The 17,720-nt window shown below is 41.3% G+C and overlaps 1 protein-coding gene across 1 annotated transcript in view; it reads left to right on the plus strand.

Annotated features, from left to right (window-relative positions):
- Positions 1 to 17,720, plus strand: part of STS (steroid sulfatase) — a 77,020-nt gene that overhangs the window by 29,615 nt on the left and 29,685 nt on the right. Inside the window, exon 6 of the mRNA XM_063084104.1 lies at positions 12,253 to 12,390. Within this exon, the coding sequence (XP_062940174.1) occupies positions 12,253 to 12,390 (138 nt within the window). The remainder of the gene's footprint in view (positions 1 to 12,252; positions 12,391 to 17,720) is intronic.

The following is a 17,720-nucleotide window of genomic DNA, read 5'->3' on the forward strand; positions in this document are numbered from 1 at the left end:
ACTCTCCTCTGGGCACTAGGCATTCCTTGTAGTTCTCACAGCAGTCCTCTGAGGATGGGACTTCATTACCCCATTTTATAGATACGTAAACCCAGGCATGTAGGATGGAAGTCACTTGTCCTTGCTACGCTGGCAAGTGGCAGAGGCAGAATTCAGACCCAGGTTGTCGTGGTTCCGCCCCACACGGTGTTAAAGAGGACAGCGCCCTCATGCCACTTACGGTTTCTGCATATTGATGGCAGCGTGAGAGCCAGGGAAGGACACAGACTTTGGAGCCATATTGCCTGCAATTCTACCCACCCCGTTCCTCCCCCATCAGCCACACCTTGGCTGGTAAATCTGGGCAGCTTACCTGTCTCACTGGGCTTCCATTTCCTCATCTGTAAAATGGGACTGTTTCTTTGGGGGATGTTTCAAAGAATGCCTGGGATGTATTAAGCACACTGTAAAAGCTTGTTACCATTATGAAGACCACACAGAGCTTTTATTGCATGACAGACTCTATCACTCCCTTCTCAGTGTGTCTTGACTTTGCCATTTCTCCTCTATTTTCTGGTGCTTTTTCAGTAGGAAAGGTGAGCAAATGGCCATCGATGTCCTGGGGCACAATTTAATGTGTTCAAGCCTTTTGGCCTTTCAATGGTTTGATAGCTAGCCATGAGAAAATGGAATACTTCCATAGCCTTGGTCATCAGAGATCATTTGAGTGTGCCTCTCTCCCCCTGGTCTGAAAGAGCCATTTCCCCAAGAAGCGTTGTGGAGTAGGAATTTGGGATTGTTCACAGAGTCTGCCAGGAGCTGGCTCTGTCTGCCCCAAGGTGATTTCTGGGCTCACCCATGTGGGCTGCATCTGCAAACACGGTGCCCAGAGCCCTAGGTTGGGGCAGTGATGCCTTAATGCTCTTCTGTTAACTTGGGGATACAAGCATTTGGGAAGGAAAGTCTCTTTACAACTGGACTCTGAACGTCATTTTATTTGCTCACAGGAAGTGGGAAAAAAGTGAAGGTAACAAAGACTTCCATAAATGACTCTTTCTCGATGCAAAATGATCTTATCCGTTGGGTACCCTAGATACCATTGACACAAAAAATCAAAACTGAACAAACCTCAGCTGTTTCTGGAATAACCTGAGTGCTCACTGTGCTTAACACAAAGTTTCATTTATTGAAGGTCATTGACGGCAGCTGCACCCCTGACTGTAATTTGGCTCCCAATGCTTATCAATTACTTAAATTTCAAAACAAGTACACAGTGATGTTCACCTATACAATTTCCTTTTAGTTAGTCATGGCAAAATGGAACTTTTGCACATATTCATGATTCCAGTTTATAGAAAATTGTTAGAGAAAGAACATTGTTGTCATAATATATATATATATATATATATTTTTTTTTTTTTTACTTTGAGGTAAGACAATAGCAAGAAGACAACAAAAATGACAAAATTTTAGCATTTTATGTCTTTTAACTTTAATCATTTGAAGGTGGAATTGACTGTGAAACGCCTGTGTCGACAATTGCTATTTCTTGCCTGCCAAGTTTCATCAGTAACAACCATCTTATAAATGCGTTTATGCATCTCCGTTTAGCAAGCAAAAATACTGTGCTTTAGGAGAAGGAAACCTACGGGAGATAAGCAGCTTTGACCATCTTCGAAGCTTTGAGTACTGACTTTGAGAAAAACTAGTTTGCTTTGTTTACACAACTTGACATTTTGGTTTTGCTTCATGCTGCCCTGCAATTAAGCAAAGGGGAAGGAGAGAAGTGAAATTTATTTTGAAATACAATTACCGTATTCACGGATAGGGTAGATGCTTCCACGTTAATAGTTCTTTGTGATGTTATCCTTCTGGAACGTTTTGAGATGTTCTGGACATGGGGATGCTTCTGTACAAAACACAGCTCTTCTAGATAGGAGTGGGTCTTGCTCAGATATCATTGGCCAAGGCTGCTTGCAGTCCATTTGGTTTGGGTGAAAGAAAGGGACTCTTTGACCAGAACAATATAACTAGACCAAGTGTTAGTACTGACCGATTCCACACAGTAGAGTATAAATTCATTTGCATCTGGCTTTGAGATGCATGCTCCAAAGGACAAATGATATGCTATGAGTTTCCTCCCACCTTGTCTCACCCAATGCCAATAAATGCCTTAGCTACTTGTGGCTCATGTGTACTGCATGCTACCAGCCAAGATGACCATCCTCAGAATGGCCATTTCCTAGAGGAGGGTCTTTATTCTAATGCAATGTCTCATTTTCTCTGCTTGTAATTGCTCCAGAGTCCCACCTGAAGCATTTCTTAATTTGAAGGACCACTTCTTTTCTGCTCAGCAGGTGTAGGTGGTACTGGCAGGTGAGGTCACAGGGCAGGGTCATCTCTACCCCCCACACACTGTCTAAATGCCAGTTGCCTGTTCCTTGGCATTGGTTTCTCTTTCTGCTCTTCAGGCAACAGTGGGAGGTGTTGTACAGCTTGCCCAAGGAGAAAAGTGACTTATAGTTGACTGCTGTCTACACTGGAGTTCAGCTCAGCAAACCTTCACATCCACACTTCAACATTAGACTTCAATGCCTTGGGCAACCTCCTGGTGTTTGATAGTTGAACGACTCATGAGTCCCACAAACATGTCGATTGGATTTCTTTACTGGGTTCTTTTTAAAGAATAGAGGAATGGAATTCCTCCATGGGGCCCATATCAAGGACTGAAGTGGGATGAAATATGGGAACAAGGTATGACCACAGGGACATAAAGATTTGAACCGCATAATTGCCCTGCTGCCTGTCTCGTATGGGTGGCAGTGGTGTTGAAGTGATTTTCTGCCTTCTTTCTCCATAACCCTTGGTCTGCCCTGTTTGCCCACCCATTCGACATCCCACATGCATGCCGTGGTCAATATAGGGCTCTCTCTCCACTGTGTTAATTTTAGATGCTTTGGTCTTGCAAATTAATCCGTATCTTCAAAAATGCATTTTTCTTCTGCATTAACCTATTCTGAATTTTAAATGTATGCTTCAGTTATGCATCTGTGGGAAGCTTAAAGTAAATCTGGGTGTCAGAAAACCCAGTGATAACAGGGCAGAAAGAATAGAGAGAACAGATATTATGCATGGTGATCTTTTCCTTCACTTTCTACGTGAGTGTCCAGTAAATCTGAATTTGTGAAAAAGTAGGAAATTCTCTGCAGAAAGAGATTTTTGCAGCCTTGGCCTAGAGATTGAAATAGGATATAGTGGAGAAAATAGAAAGATGGGGTGAGGCCACCGTGGCAGGACCAAGGAAGGTCTGGTGATTGAAACCAAAGCTTGGTGATAATACTTACTTGGAAATTCATTGTGTAGAATATTGATTTGGGGTCTCTAAATTAATTTAGCTCACAAATAATTAACCTCTGTGTCTCATCAGCTCTATAACAGTGTTGCCGTTTCTAAGCAGCCACAAGTTAATTTCGTGTTCTCAAGCCCAGGACTCGTATTATTTTTCCTTGAATTTATTAAAATGAATAGTGTTTAACATTGTTTTATAAATCATTTCCATCAAGAAGATAGCATCACAAATTATCAAGGAATCAAGTTGCCCGGTTCATTCCAACACGATTAATAAAAATATATGGGAGTGTGCTTTTAATATTAATAATAGCAATAACACAAGAGCAGCAGCTACAACAGTATTAATAAACATTTATTGACTAACCATTATAAAAAATATAAGAGCATTTACTATATTTTAGTCGTGTATCTAAACATTTTACATAGATTACTTAATTTAATCTCCGCAACGACTCAATGAGATGTTTTTTATCATCATCTGCAGTTTATAGGTGAGGAAGCAATTTGGAGAAGTTAAGAAGCTTGTGTAAGATTGCCCAGCAACCACTACACTGCACTGCTTTTCACCAGCATGAAAAGATTTCTGGACTGTTGCATTTAATTGAGACAATAGATCTGGATGCTGGTGGAGAGTGCCTTCCTCAGTAGCTGTAGGTTGTCTGTAAAGCACAGCTGTTTGGACCAACAACTTTCTAATGGTTTTCTTCCAACTCCTGTGTTCTAGTGTTCCCTCCCAGTTCCCAGGTTTGCCTCATACACTATAAATGCTTAAACTAGAAAAAGATAACTGAGTTGAAAACTCAATAGCAAATGCACAGGACAGCAGCATGTAGCTATGGGTACTGCGGAGGCATTTTGGGTAATACTTTTTCCTCCACCTTCCAGCCCTTCCAATGAGCACATTTAATTTGCTAGTTAAATATTTCAAGGCATAGAAAGAAAAGATATGTTATCATCCAGGAGTATGGGTTAAAGCTATGTTCTAAATAATAGTCCACTGAATACCCGTGTATATATTTGAAAAATGAGGTCAAAATGAGGGGTCAGGGATAGATTTGAATACCTGTTGCTTTTAAATCAAGGTCGTGTTGATTAAGAGCAAAACACAGGGGAGGAGACGTGGAAGGTGTTAGTTTATGTGTCCAGGTTTTAATTTGATTGGAAAGTAGGGCTTGGATCTGTAATTAATGTACAAGGTCTCAGTAAAGGGAAACAGCATTTTGAATTTTGTATCTGCTGCTGTACAGATGGTAAAATTCAGTGCAAAGATGTAGCCTTGAAATAAAAATGCATATGGATGGCATGGTAGTGCATCTCTGCTCAGACAGGAAGGTTAAAATTGCCCCTCTAGTTAGATGTTGCTGGAGGAGTTCTGGCTGATCTGTTGCCAGAGCTTTGCACTGGCTTCTGTCATAGAAATGGTCCCCCAAGCATCTGGTCACCCTCGTGGGTCACCCCCCAGAGCAAGTTCAGCTGGTGGCCATTCCACTCAGCAAACAGCTGCATCAGAAGATCTCCCCTTATTTTCTGCAAGATGAGAAAGTCTGGGAAATGCAGTGGCGTAACTGCATCGAGAGTGGACAGATAGTATATTCACTCTGAACTCTGCCTTTTCAAAATATTTCCTGTCAGTCTGATTGCCCATGGCTCCATCGTGATGTTGGTGGCCCTGTGGAAACTGTCCACTGGCACCCATCTCAAGTGGCTTCCTCTGACCAGCAGGCGTGCCACTTTGGGATTTTTCTCCCAGACACAGGTGTGTAATTCCATTGGAGGGATGCAGAGACTCTGTTCTTTCTGTGCATTTGCCTCATGTACACAGAAAAACACTGGCTTGCTCTGTGAGAGTGAGAACACATTGGAATTATTCTAATTATTTCCAGCAAATGCAACATACTGGGGAAAAAAACAAAAACTCAAGTTATCGTTAATCCAGGAAGATAGTAGAGTAGAGCCGTGAAAGCATCCCAGATGGTTACAGCAGATGTGAGTTCAGGGAGATAAATCACACATTACAGCCACGATTAGGGCAAAGATGGGTTTAATGGAGGAAATCACAACATTGTCTTAACAACCAGGTACAACACAAAATAACAATGAATTTCCAGGAGATGATAGAAACTCAGGTAGGAACCAGCCTGAGAGGGAGACAGCAGTGCAAAGAAGAAAGGGTCTTCTATAGAATGGCAGCATTTCAGTCTTACAGTTTTCTATGTGTTAATTACCTTAACAATCCTAATTATGTGTATTATGATTATTAACTGCAGATGAACGTTACGTGTCAGATTGTCTGCAACTCTAGCCAAGTCTCATTATCAGTGTGGTTCATGAAATCTGTGAAATACCAACCATCTACTTTTATTATATGTCAATATTGATCAAACATTTAGTCACACGTAACCTTTCTGCTCAAAAATTGTGGTCCGTGGTCTTCAGACAGGCACCATCAGCATCACGTAGGACCTTGGTTCTGTTTTGCTTTTAGAAATTCAAGTTCTCGAGGGCCACACCCCACGTGTCATTTTAGCATGATCCCCAGTGATGAAATAAGCCCATTAAAAACTGAGAAGTATATAAGAAGAATACACTGGGGAACCTATTTTCTAAGTAGAAGTTCTTGATTATTCCATTGGGTTAACCAGCAGAAGGAAAGAAAAAAATGCATACATTAATCTAAACAGTTTCTTAATATTTATTTGCTCAGTTTTCCACAGCTATTTGGATACATGATTAGGGATATTTCTAAAGTTGTTTTTGGTCCAATTTTTATGTTAACTGAAAAGATGCAGTAGTGAGTAAAATAGTAAAAAGGACGATCCCTAAATTAACGAATGGGGTAGGTCTGGTTGAATGGAAAACAAACAGGATCTGGCTTTGAGTATGTTGACCCCTCTCTGTCAGGGAAGAATCCGTGCTCTTACCAAAGACCTTCAGAGAGGATGGCTCTGCTGTCATCTGTTTGTGAATGACACGTTGGCACGCAACAGAAATTGTTCATGGCAAAATTTGGAGCCACTTCTCTCCTGCTCAGTCATTAGGGGAGATAGAAGGTGCCCTTCTCTGATCATTCAGAAGGTCAGAATAGAATATGCAGTAGAACTGACCCTTCCTCACCTGAAACCATCCTGCAGGAGTTTCCTTTCATTGTCTTCTATAGACCTGGATGTCCAGTTGGCATTTGACTAATTGAGTCCCAGGCTACATTTCATGCAAGAGTTGCATTAGATCCATAGAATAAGACAGAACAGCACATCTTTCATTTCACTCTTATACCATTTGCTTGCTTCTCCCTAAAAATACCCGCAAATCAAACACCCAGTGAAAAGCTATAATAAACAACACCAACCTCTCCCCGCAAAGGTCACAGATCACTTTTGTGTCTCAACAATGGAATGCAGATAATAATCCAATTTAGGACTTTTTTTTTTTTTGGTCAAATGCTATTTTTCTCTTGAATGTGTAAGCTTTTGAACTTGATTTTGTGTGATAGATAAATTATATGCTTTCAAATATCCCATCTGTGCGGTCCCTTGAGCTCCTTATGAATGGAGAAGCTCAGGACTGAAGTTTAGAAGTCTTGATCATTTATATCAGGAAGAACTAGATTGAGTTCACCTACATTAAATGGACATTGCTTCTAAGTGGAGATGATAAATCTATGCATAGTAACAAGTTAGTCCTGATGTATGGGATGCTGGTTATGCTACTAATCCTACATAAGCTAACAAAGAATTGCCTTTCTAGGGCTAGTGACAGCAGAATTTGTCACTCCCACTCGATAAATGGTTCAGGAGAACATCAGAATATAGGGCTTAATGCTGCATTCCTGGAATGACGCCCAGCATTTCCCACGGCCAGTGGAGAGTCACAGTCACCCCACCACATGGAGCAATTATTATGACTCTCATCGATCTTAAAATGCCAGCCTCCGTGGGAATATTGGAGTCTCACCGTCAAACTGGTGGTCAGGAGAAGGACTAACTCACTCGTGAAAATAGTTTTAGGGGGACTATTTAAGGTTTCCTTGTGTTTCCTGGAATTACATTGAGAAGGTAAAAATTCTTAATTATTCATGGTGGGTGGACTTTAGGGGGATTTTTTTCTCCTCAATGAGCCCAATGCTTTCAAAAATGTAAATAGTTATGTTATAGCATTTTGCTCCAATATTTTAAGGTCACAGTCTATCTTGTAGAAGAAAAGACAAAGCTGCATTAACTGAAATAACAAATTCCCCATTGGGCAAGCCATCACTTTAACTCCACTACAGAAGTTAAGGTGCATTGAGCACTCCCTGAGGGGCCAGTCCTGGACTAAGTGTTTTGTACTCAAGTCCTCATTCATTCCTCATGGAAAGCCTCTACTATTATCTTTTATCATCTCTGGTTCAGAGATAAAGAATCCCAGTGAGCAAGGCAGGGATTCAGGTTGCAAACCAAGTCTGCTTAAATCAGGAAGGAGAATCAGGAACTTGAGCACTTAGTCCTATGCCATGACACCTTACTCAGGTAAGACTAGAATTCTGCCTGTTGATTGGAAACCCTTCTCTCTCCTGCATAGTGTATCACAGTGCCTCACTCTTCCTGGTGGCTTAACACTCCTTTGTGGGATGAGTAAGTGGAATGAATGAACTCTCTCAAATTTAAGCCTTCTCTGCCCCTGGTATCCACAGTTGCAGGAAGGAGCCAGATTTTCACATTTCCGTGTTTTCTTTTCAGTATTACAAAAAATCTGGTCAGGAAGCCTTCAGTTTGATAAGCTGGCTCTTCTTGTCTCCAGTTAAATAACAAAGTGCTCTTGAAATAGCTTATTTTCTGTATTTGTTCCATTCAGAGGGCCATATTAGAAAGCACTGGAAATAAAACGTTTCATTTATAAGCTATCCTGCAGCCCACAGTTGGTAATTCAAAACTATCATCCTATATAAATTGGTATCATTATACCTTGAGAACCTTACTGAAAAATAATATTTGGCGACCTCTGACTTGCAATATATTGCTCTGAAGGCAGGAATAATACAACAGGATTTGTTCTCATGGGAGATTTCTGCTTGGAATTTTTAGGAGAGAAATATGTTAGACCTTTACAAGACCAATCTTTTGAAAAATTAAGTGATTAATGGGCTCTGGGCTTTACAAGTGAGATTCTGGCTTAAGACCTAAATAGTACAGGGTCCAGAGCATGCCTTTTGGGAAAGAAGGGACTGAAAGGAAATCAGAAATTTGACCATTTCTTAGCAGATTGAGCCAAATATTCCACTATTCATACCTGCTCAGTGGCCCCAGCTACTTTCTTTTGTATTAATCCCACTTGTATAGGGCACCTTTGATGAAAATGATAATCAGAGTTATCGCTCTAGGCAATGAATAAGAAAATTTGATGAGGGCACGTCAAATATCTCATCATGATTATTTGAAATATTGGAATTTTGAGGGAATATTTAGGGATGAATATTAAGATGGGGAAGGAAGCAAGATATTTTAGTCGAAGGAATCTGTATGCTTAATGCAGCTGTAGATTTGTCTGGAGGTGAAAATTGCCTAGAGGGGAAATTGTCAACAGGAGGTAGCTGGCCAGAGCAAAGGCAGTGCATTGTGAGCGAGGATTTGGGCATGAAAGCTGTCCCTGAAACTCCGGTACCCCAGCCTTTGGCACACAGTCTGTGTAAGATACGTGCTTCTTAAACACGTGGGGAATGAATGAATGACGAAGGTTGGGAGTCATAATTGTATTTAGAAGGCATTTGTAAAAATTAATAGACTACTTTTGAGCAGTTTTAGGTTTATAGAAAAATTGAGTAGAAAGTACAGAATTTTCATACAGTCCATCCCTCCTGTACGCGTCTCCCTTGTTATTTACATCTTGCATTGTGTGGTACAGTTATTACAATCCATGAGCCAGTGCTGATGCATTCTTATTAAGTAAAGTCCATAGTTACATTAGTGACTATTTGTGCATTCCCTGGGTTTTGACAAAAGCGTAAGGTCCTCTGTCCACCACTGTAGGATCATGCACAATACTTTCACTGCCCTAAAAGTCCTCTGTTCTGCACCTGTTTGTCCCTCCGTCCCTGTGGCAGCCACTTATTTTGTCACTGCCTTCATAGTTTCACCTTTTCTAGAATGTCACTTAGTTGGGATCAAAATGGTGTGTCAATTTTCTAGGTTGGCTTCTTTCACTTAGAAATATGCATTTAAGATTTCTCTATGTCTTTTTGTGACTTGATTGCTCATTTCTCAGTAGCACTGAATAATATATCACTGTTGGGAATTACCAGCATTTATTTATCTGTTCACCTTTTGAAGGGCATCTTGGTAGCTTCCAAAGTTTTGGCAATTATGAATAAACCTGGTAGCGATATTTGTGTGCAGGTTTTTGTGTGGACATAAGTTATCATGGGAGCCACGTTTTTTACATCACGTTTCTTCATGGCATTTTCTTCGTGCTAAGATATTTCTAAATATACGAAGGGTAAATTTTATCGGAGATGAAGGTGTATGGTTGCATGCTCTTTTGCTAATTTCTAATTACAATACAGTGAAAGCCTCGATCCTCTGCTACCTGTATTACTTTGCACAGACGTTGTTATATGAGCAAAAGGGGGCATTTTTCTTTCAAAGTATAAATGTGGGTTCTGTCACCTTATTGCTTCTTTCTCTTTCAACTCATTAAGCTAATTACCATTTTGAAAGTAATAAGGCTTAAATTAGTGTCACAGCCAAATAACCCCAAGCCCAAGTGCACAGGTGGTTCACGTCGCTGTGGGAGATAACACCACACTAAATGTCTAGCTGATCGTGATTTATCATGGAAGACAAATCGCTAACGTGGCCCTTGGCCCTCGGGTGTCTTATTTCTTAATTCTGAATCTGACATTTACATATATGGTGTGGGTTCTAGGAATGTTTGTCATCCGAGTTAAAAATCGAGAAAGATTGAATGTACTCTCGCCTGTGGCATTTGCAATCAAATAGCAGGAATATGTCTCTCAACAAACGACTCGAGTGTTGTTTTTGCATCAGAAATCACCTCTGCCACCTCTGTGGGGCATTAACTCTGCAGTGCTTTTCCCTGTTTTCTGGACCAAGCAGGTGAGACTCCAGCCGGGTGGAGGGTCTGTCTCCCCTGGGTGTGACATCCTGCTGGATAGAATGTATTCAGCACCCACTATTTAATCATGGCTGCTACAAAAGATATCGGCCATCCTTGAGTGACTAGCAGGACCCCACCCAAAATTTGGTGCCCATGTCAAGACTGATGATGCTACACACACCAAGAGGACCTGAAAAGGTTTATTGCTCACATAAGGATGCTTTCTGGGGAGATCCAGGAAGCTCATAAGCTAATATCAAGATAGTTTGAGAGTGCAGGGAAAAGAGGCTGGTCCTGCTTTTCTGGTGGTGGGAGTTGGGGCTTGGATGAGAATTACCCGCATGCAGGTTGGTGCTTGTGTAGTTCCAACTTCCTGCTAGCATCGAGGAAGGGAGCACCCAGGATTTCTTACCAGCTTGTGGGGCACGTGCAGAAAAGGGAGAGGTGAGGCTTAAAAACTAGTAGCAGTCAAACATCAAAAAATGGACTCAGACTCTAACATAGCAAAGTCTAGTTTTATGCACTCACTGAATGAAACAAGCAGTACTTGACTATGGGCGTCTCTGTGGAAACTCAACATTGTGTACCTTTAATTTGACCACCATTATCTTATCATTTGAGAGCTGATGACAGCTTCCAAATCAGAGAGTCCAAGTTTCAGTCCTTTCTTCAATCTTCAGCTGTCTTCTTATGGAAAATTTTGAGCATACATGAAAATAGACAAAATAGCACAGCAAACCTCCATGCACCCTTCACCCATGGCTAACAATTATTAACTCACGGCTAATTGTGTTTAGTCTTTACCCAATACTTACTTCCTCTCCTTTTGCACTACTCTGAAGAAGACAGCAGCCATCGTATTTCATTCATAGGTATTTCAGTATGTAATTATCTTTTAATTCTATTTTCCTATGAACTTTTGAAGCACCCTAGTATCTCTAAAATGCCCCCCCACCTGCCATGTCTTTTTTGCTCCTCTGTGATTCCCACTGAGTCTGTCCACTTACCTGTGCACAGTTTGAGAGTCTGGGTTTTGGAATCCGACTTAACTCCTACTTTCTGGTTCTCCCACTTTCCAACTGTCTGAACTTGCAGGGGTCGCTTGTCTCTTTCCAGCATTCTTGCCCTTATCTGTAAAATGGAGCTGATGCTATTTACAATACAGGTTAGTGTGGTCTAAACAAGAAAACATGTAACAAAGTTTGTTGCATCTAGAGGGTGCTTAACAGGTGGCAGCAGTGGTTATTATTGTTGTTGTTGCTGTTCGTATTATTTGGAAGTGTTATTATTTGGGGGTGGCATACAATGTTAAGTTTGGGGACTTGGAGGACAAGAAAAAGGAAAGCATGAAGGCTATTAGTAGTCGTGACGGATAATTTTAGACTTGGGTCCACTGTCGGTATTAAAGGAAGACGTTTCCCACTCCGTAAGGGAGAGCAACCGTAGACATTTTCGTCATCTCAGGGCCACAGCGCCGGTGACAGCAGCAATCTGTCCTTTCTCTCCTTCCGTCTTCCCACAAGCATCTCTTGATCAATGGGCCTGATACTTCCACAATACTTTATCAGGTCTCCCCGCAGAATCGCTCCGGATAGCCAGAGATTCGGACGATGCTTCTAAATATACTTAAGTCAATGACTGAGTCTTCTTGGGGTCTGTCGGCCTTGCTTATAATCACATCCCACGCTGGGATCCTCGTGGAACAAACTCCAATGTATGAGAACATTTCTTTTCCACTCTTTGAAATGAACAGACCGGTGGAGGAGGTCGACCATCTCCCTTTCTTTTGCGAAGGTTGAACTGTTTTAAAATTGAGTCTCGTCTCCCCTCCAGGGCAGGTCTTGAATGTCCTAGATGAGCTGAAACTGGCTAACACTACCCTGGTCTACTTCACATCGGACCAAGGAGCCCACGTAGAGGAAGTGACCGCCAAAGGAGAAATGCACGGAGGAAGCAATGGCATCTATAAAGGTGAGAAGTGCTGCTGCTGACAAGCTCTGGCCTCCCAGCTCATCCGGTGGCTGCCTTTTCTTTGATCTTAGAGCTTCTCCATTGTCCCTGTGCCGCTTTGCAATATAGGGCACTACCTTGTGTCACAGGCATTGGACAGTCAGGTGGCCAAAGTGGCCATTTATATTGTGGTCCCCACAAAACTTACATGCCCACATTCTGTGTCGAGACATGGGAATGAGGGGGTGTCTCCCTAAATGTCATTTCAGCCCCATGTTGGGTAACTGATTAAAACAAGAACCCCTCGGCCCCATGTGTATGACTTTCCTATCACTGCTGTAACAAATTAACACCTAGTGGCTTAAAACACCACAGATTTATTAACTTGTTGTTCTAGAACTCAGAATTCTGAAGTAAGTATCTCAGTAGTCTAAACAAGTGTCACAGGGCTGCGTTCTTTTGCAAGCTCTAGGGGAGAATCCACTCTTGTTCCTTTCCAGCTTCTAGAGGCCACCCTCAGTCCTTGGCTCATGGCTCCATCTTCCATATTTAAAGCCAAAAATTCAATGTCCTCTCATCTCCTTCTTTTTCTCTGACTTTTGCTTCCACAATCCCATCTTCTGTGCTTACTCTGACCTTCCTGCCTCCCTATAAGGACCCTTGTGATTATACTGGGCCCACCTCAAGATCATTAACTTAATCCCATTTGCAAAGTCCCTTTTGCCATGTAATGGAACATAGTCACAGGTTCCAGAAATCGGGACGAGGACGTCTTTGGGGGCCCATTATCCTGCCTCCCTGAACCCACAGTGGCATTCTGAGCTGAAGTTTCATTCTTTCTGCAGCATCAGCTGATCCACTCCCATCATGAGTCAGGCAAATATTGGGGATATTTGATCAGACCCAGCTACTAACCTCAAGTTGCTTGTATAGTGTATACGCTGCAATATAAGACAAATGTATCTGATTACAATAAATGTGGCTCATTTCACAGACTTAGATAAGGTTCCTAAAGGGGCCTATCCATGCCATAGCCAAAGGGGGAGGATTAAGAGAGGTGGCCCATTAAGCAGGTGAGCATGGTGTCCCCAATGGTGAAGACCACCCGGATGAGTCAAGAAGATGCTGGGAAGTCAGAAAGCACATGCTGTTGACGTTGCTGGCATCAAGCAAGGAAAAGCTATTGGCTCTTTCAGTGTCCCTTCCTAGTGAGGTTTCACAGACTCCTAGGGACTCAGGAAATCAGAGTTCACCCTCAAGGATAGGAAAGGATAATATGTGGAATGCTTTCATCCATTGATTTGTTTAGAAACCTTGATTGGTTGGGTGGGTGGCTGAGTGGTGGCAGGAAATCTAGGGAGACCCCATGCAATTTAATATGTCATTTAACACAGGCGTTAACATCTGCATGCACAGGAAGCCAGTGGTGCACAGGGAAGATGGCCTCACTCAGCCGAGGGGTCTGAGAAGTGTTTGCAAAGCAGGCAGGGCTGGGAAGGAGGTAGCCAGCCTGTCTGCTCGTGCCCCCCGCTCTCCTGCCTCCCTGTGTCCCCCAACCACCTGCCCCGGTAGACGTGCTGAGAAGGAGCAGCAAAGAGCTTGTTCTGCAGACCACAGGGAGTTCAGTGAGGAGGCTCACACCCCAACCGAGGCAGAGAGACAGAGAAGAGGCATCTAGTGTCTATCTCATTGATGGCATGAAGCCTCCGAAAACTTAGGCTTCTGTTTACATCTGCATGTGCACGTCTGGAGTCCTAAGACATCCGAGCACCTGCAGGACAGGGACCATTTCTTACATCTTTGGTTAACCGGCACCTGGCACAAAGGGGCTCCTGGTCTGTGTATCTGGACAACCTTTGTAGGTTGCTCAGACTCTATTTCACCCACTTTCTTTATACCCCATTGTCACTTGGCTCGATGTGGGACACATGATCAATATTTAATATGGGTTCAATGAATGACACAGGTGGTTTAATCTGAACAGGATTAACCCCAGCAGACTGTCAGCCCTTCTGTGTGCACTGCCTAATTTTAGAGTACTGAGAAGTGGATATTAACACGAGGTCTTGCAGGCTTATGCCCGTGAGGCTGTGGCTTGCGTGGAGAGAGCTGTTTCTATTTTATCTTGTAGACTGCAGCATCTCTAAAGATGAAGTTACAGGCTGTTTCATGCACTAGCTCATCCATTCATTCATCCTTTCACTGAATGCTTGTTAGGTTCCAGAATAGCTTAGCGGCTGCCAATGACACATGTACCTAAATTACAGTAATAGAAATAGCCACAAAACAATACTTTGCTTAAGAACGTTACACATAAAGTCGACTCTCCATATCCGTGGGGTTCCACGTCCACGAATTCAACTAACTGCGGATTGAAAATATCTGGGGGAAAAATCACAACAATTTAATAAATTACAAATGTTTTACTCGAGTGCTAGAAACATCAATGTAAGACGCTGTATTAATATCTCAGCCACTGCTCGATTGGAAACCGTTATCCTTTTGTCATACTTAGTTGAAATCAAGTTCACAGTGAAACATTGTTAAAATACAAGGCCCTGAAAGAAAGATGTGGTTTCCTTCTAGCTATGGGAAGTGACCAAAACTTGTAAGTGTCCACGTCTCATTTTGTAAATCTGCAAACTCAAGCACACAGTCATGGTTGATGCAGATACAGAGGAATCACATCACTTAATGTCCTGATCAAAAGAACATCCTTTTCTGAACATTATTGACTTCTACTCTACATCAAAACCCCTCAAAAAGATCCTTAGTCTTTGAACTCACTGATTCTACTGTATTCCCAAATTAAATCTGTTTTGCAAATGAAATCTGCAGGCTAATTTGGTGCAATGGTTAGGATTAAACAGGTTATACATTTTAATGATAGGAATGTTATGTTTCTGTGTAGTCTGCATTTAAGAAATAAAGATTTAATATTGTGTAAGAAGGGTAGTGAAAACACTAATTGTTTATCTCATTTTTTTGCATAACTATGCAAAAAAATGTATTTTATTTTTTTAAAATTAAAATAATTGATTTTACATACTTGAGGGGTACAGAGTTGACTATTGATATTTGTGTACAGTATGTGATGACCAAATCAGGATAATTAGCATATTCATCATGGCAAAATGTAATCATTCTTTGTATCCATCCATTAACCAATTTCTCCCTAACCCCCTTCCACCTCCCTCTTCTCCACCTCTGGTAACCACAATTCTGTTCTCTCCTTCTGAAAGTACGTGTCATTGTAGTTCTTTCTTTTTTTCTTTTTTACTTTCTTTGTTTATTTTTTAGATTCCACTTATTAGGGAGGACATGTGGTATTTTTCTTTCTGTGCCTGGCTTATTTCACTTAATATAATTTTCTCCAAGCTCATCCATGTTGCTGTGAATGGCAGAACTGTATTCTTTTTCATGGCTGAGTAGTATTCCATGGTGTATGTACACCACATTTTCTTTATCCAGTCATCCACCGATGGACATGTAGGTTGGTTCCATATTTTGGCTATTATAAATAGAGCTGTGATAAACATGGGATTGAAGGTATCCATTTGACATGATGATTTCCATTCCTTTGGGTGTACACCCAGCAGTGGGATTGCTGGATCGTATGGCAGCTCTATTTCTAGTTGCGTGAGGAACCTCCATACTATTTTCCATAATGGCTGCACAATTTATAGTTCCACCAACAGTGTAGGAGGATTCCTCTTTCTCCACATCCTCACTAGCACTTGTTATTCTCTGTCTTTTGATAATGGCCAGTCTCGTGACGTGAGGTGATATCTCAATATGGTTTTGATTTGCATTTCCCCGATGTTTAGTGATGTTGAACATTTTTTCATATGTCTATTGGCCATTTGTATGTCTTCCTTTGAGAAAGTCCTATTCAGCTCCCATTTAGCTCAGGTTGTTTTTTTATTTATTTATTTTTTTCTGTTAAATTGCTAGAATTGGTAAAGGGCCATGAAAATTGATTACATTGTATAGTGTTGAATATACTAATTACCCTGATTTGAGCATCACCTATTGCACACAGGTAATGATATTAAACTCTGTACCCCACAGAAATATCCAGTGAACTATGTCACACACACAATAAAAGAGTTCCTTGTATGTTCTGGATATTAATCTCCTGTTGGATGTATAGTTTGCAAATATTTTCTCCCATTCTATAAGTCGTCTTTTCACTCTGTTGTTTCCTTTGCTGTGCAGAAGCTTTTTTAGTTTGATATGATCCCATTTGTTTGTTTTTTTCTTTTGTTGCTGTGCTTTTGGGGTCGTATTCATAAAGTCTTTGCCCAGTCCTACATCCTGAAGTGTTTCCCCTATGTTTCCTTCTAGGAGTTTTATGGTTTCAGGTCTTATATTTAAGTCTTTAATCCATTTTGAGCTGATTTTGGTATATGGTGAGAGGTAATTTGTTTTCACTGTGATTTTCCTGTTTAGATTTTGATATAGGTACATTTTGCTTTTGTCAAAAAAGCTCTAGCATAAAGGGAAGTTAAGAGATAGAGGTAGAGTCAAATGTGTATTTTGGGTATAATTCTGGTCAAATTTTAGAGATCTTGGCAATATATCCTTCATATAGTAGTTTCTAATATATTTACCTCTGAGAACTTATTAAAATAAATTTTATCTATTCTTCACCTGTTTTGAATGATTGTGTTAACCTAATAAAACCAGTTTTCTAAGGAATAATTCATCTTCACATTCAAGAATTTAGGAATCATTGCCTCCATCAGAGCTTCTAGCTAATTTGAGAATGTTCCCATACCACGTTATTGCAGTCTCATAGAGAGCAAGATAAAGAACTAATTATGTATTACTTATCCTTTAGATTTGCCTGTGACCCTTTATTGCTGTTAAATGTAAAAATAATTCCATCCGGGCTGTTGAAGTATTGAAAAGGTCCACATTACTACTTTGGGACCTCGGGAGTAGGAACTACTGCTTTAAAGTAAGAGAGGATTTAAGATGTCTATGCAATCCTGCACTCTTTCTAGGACACACTCTCACTTTGTGTTCCTGCACCCCGTCCAGATGTTGGGTCTATTTAAATCATCCGGGAGGCTGAGTCTTGAAAGACAATTCATTCTGTGCCGTTGTATGTGTCAATGCAGTTGAATAGCAGCTCAAGACAAGAGTCCTGCAAATTGAGGTTCTCTTACTGAAGGAACAAGTGACACCAACCCCAGCTTCACTTTCTAAATCAGGATTTTACACCCTTGGGGCTCTCCTTGCAGAGAGAGGTGCAGACAATTCGTGGAAGGTCCTTCTCAATTTTCAAGGTCGGCTCCTTCTCAGCCAACTTACTTCTCAGCATTGGAGACTGCCGGGGCTCTGTC

Source organism: Cynocephalus volans, chromosome X (assembly GCF_027409185.1).
Source record: "Cynocephalus volans isolate mCynVol1 chromosome X, mCynVol1.pri, whole genome shotgun sequence".
Taxonomy (NCBI): domain Eukaryota; kingdom Metazoa; phylum Chordata; class Mammalia; order Dermoptera; family Cynocephalidae; genus Cynocephalus; species Cynocephalus volans.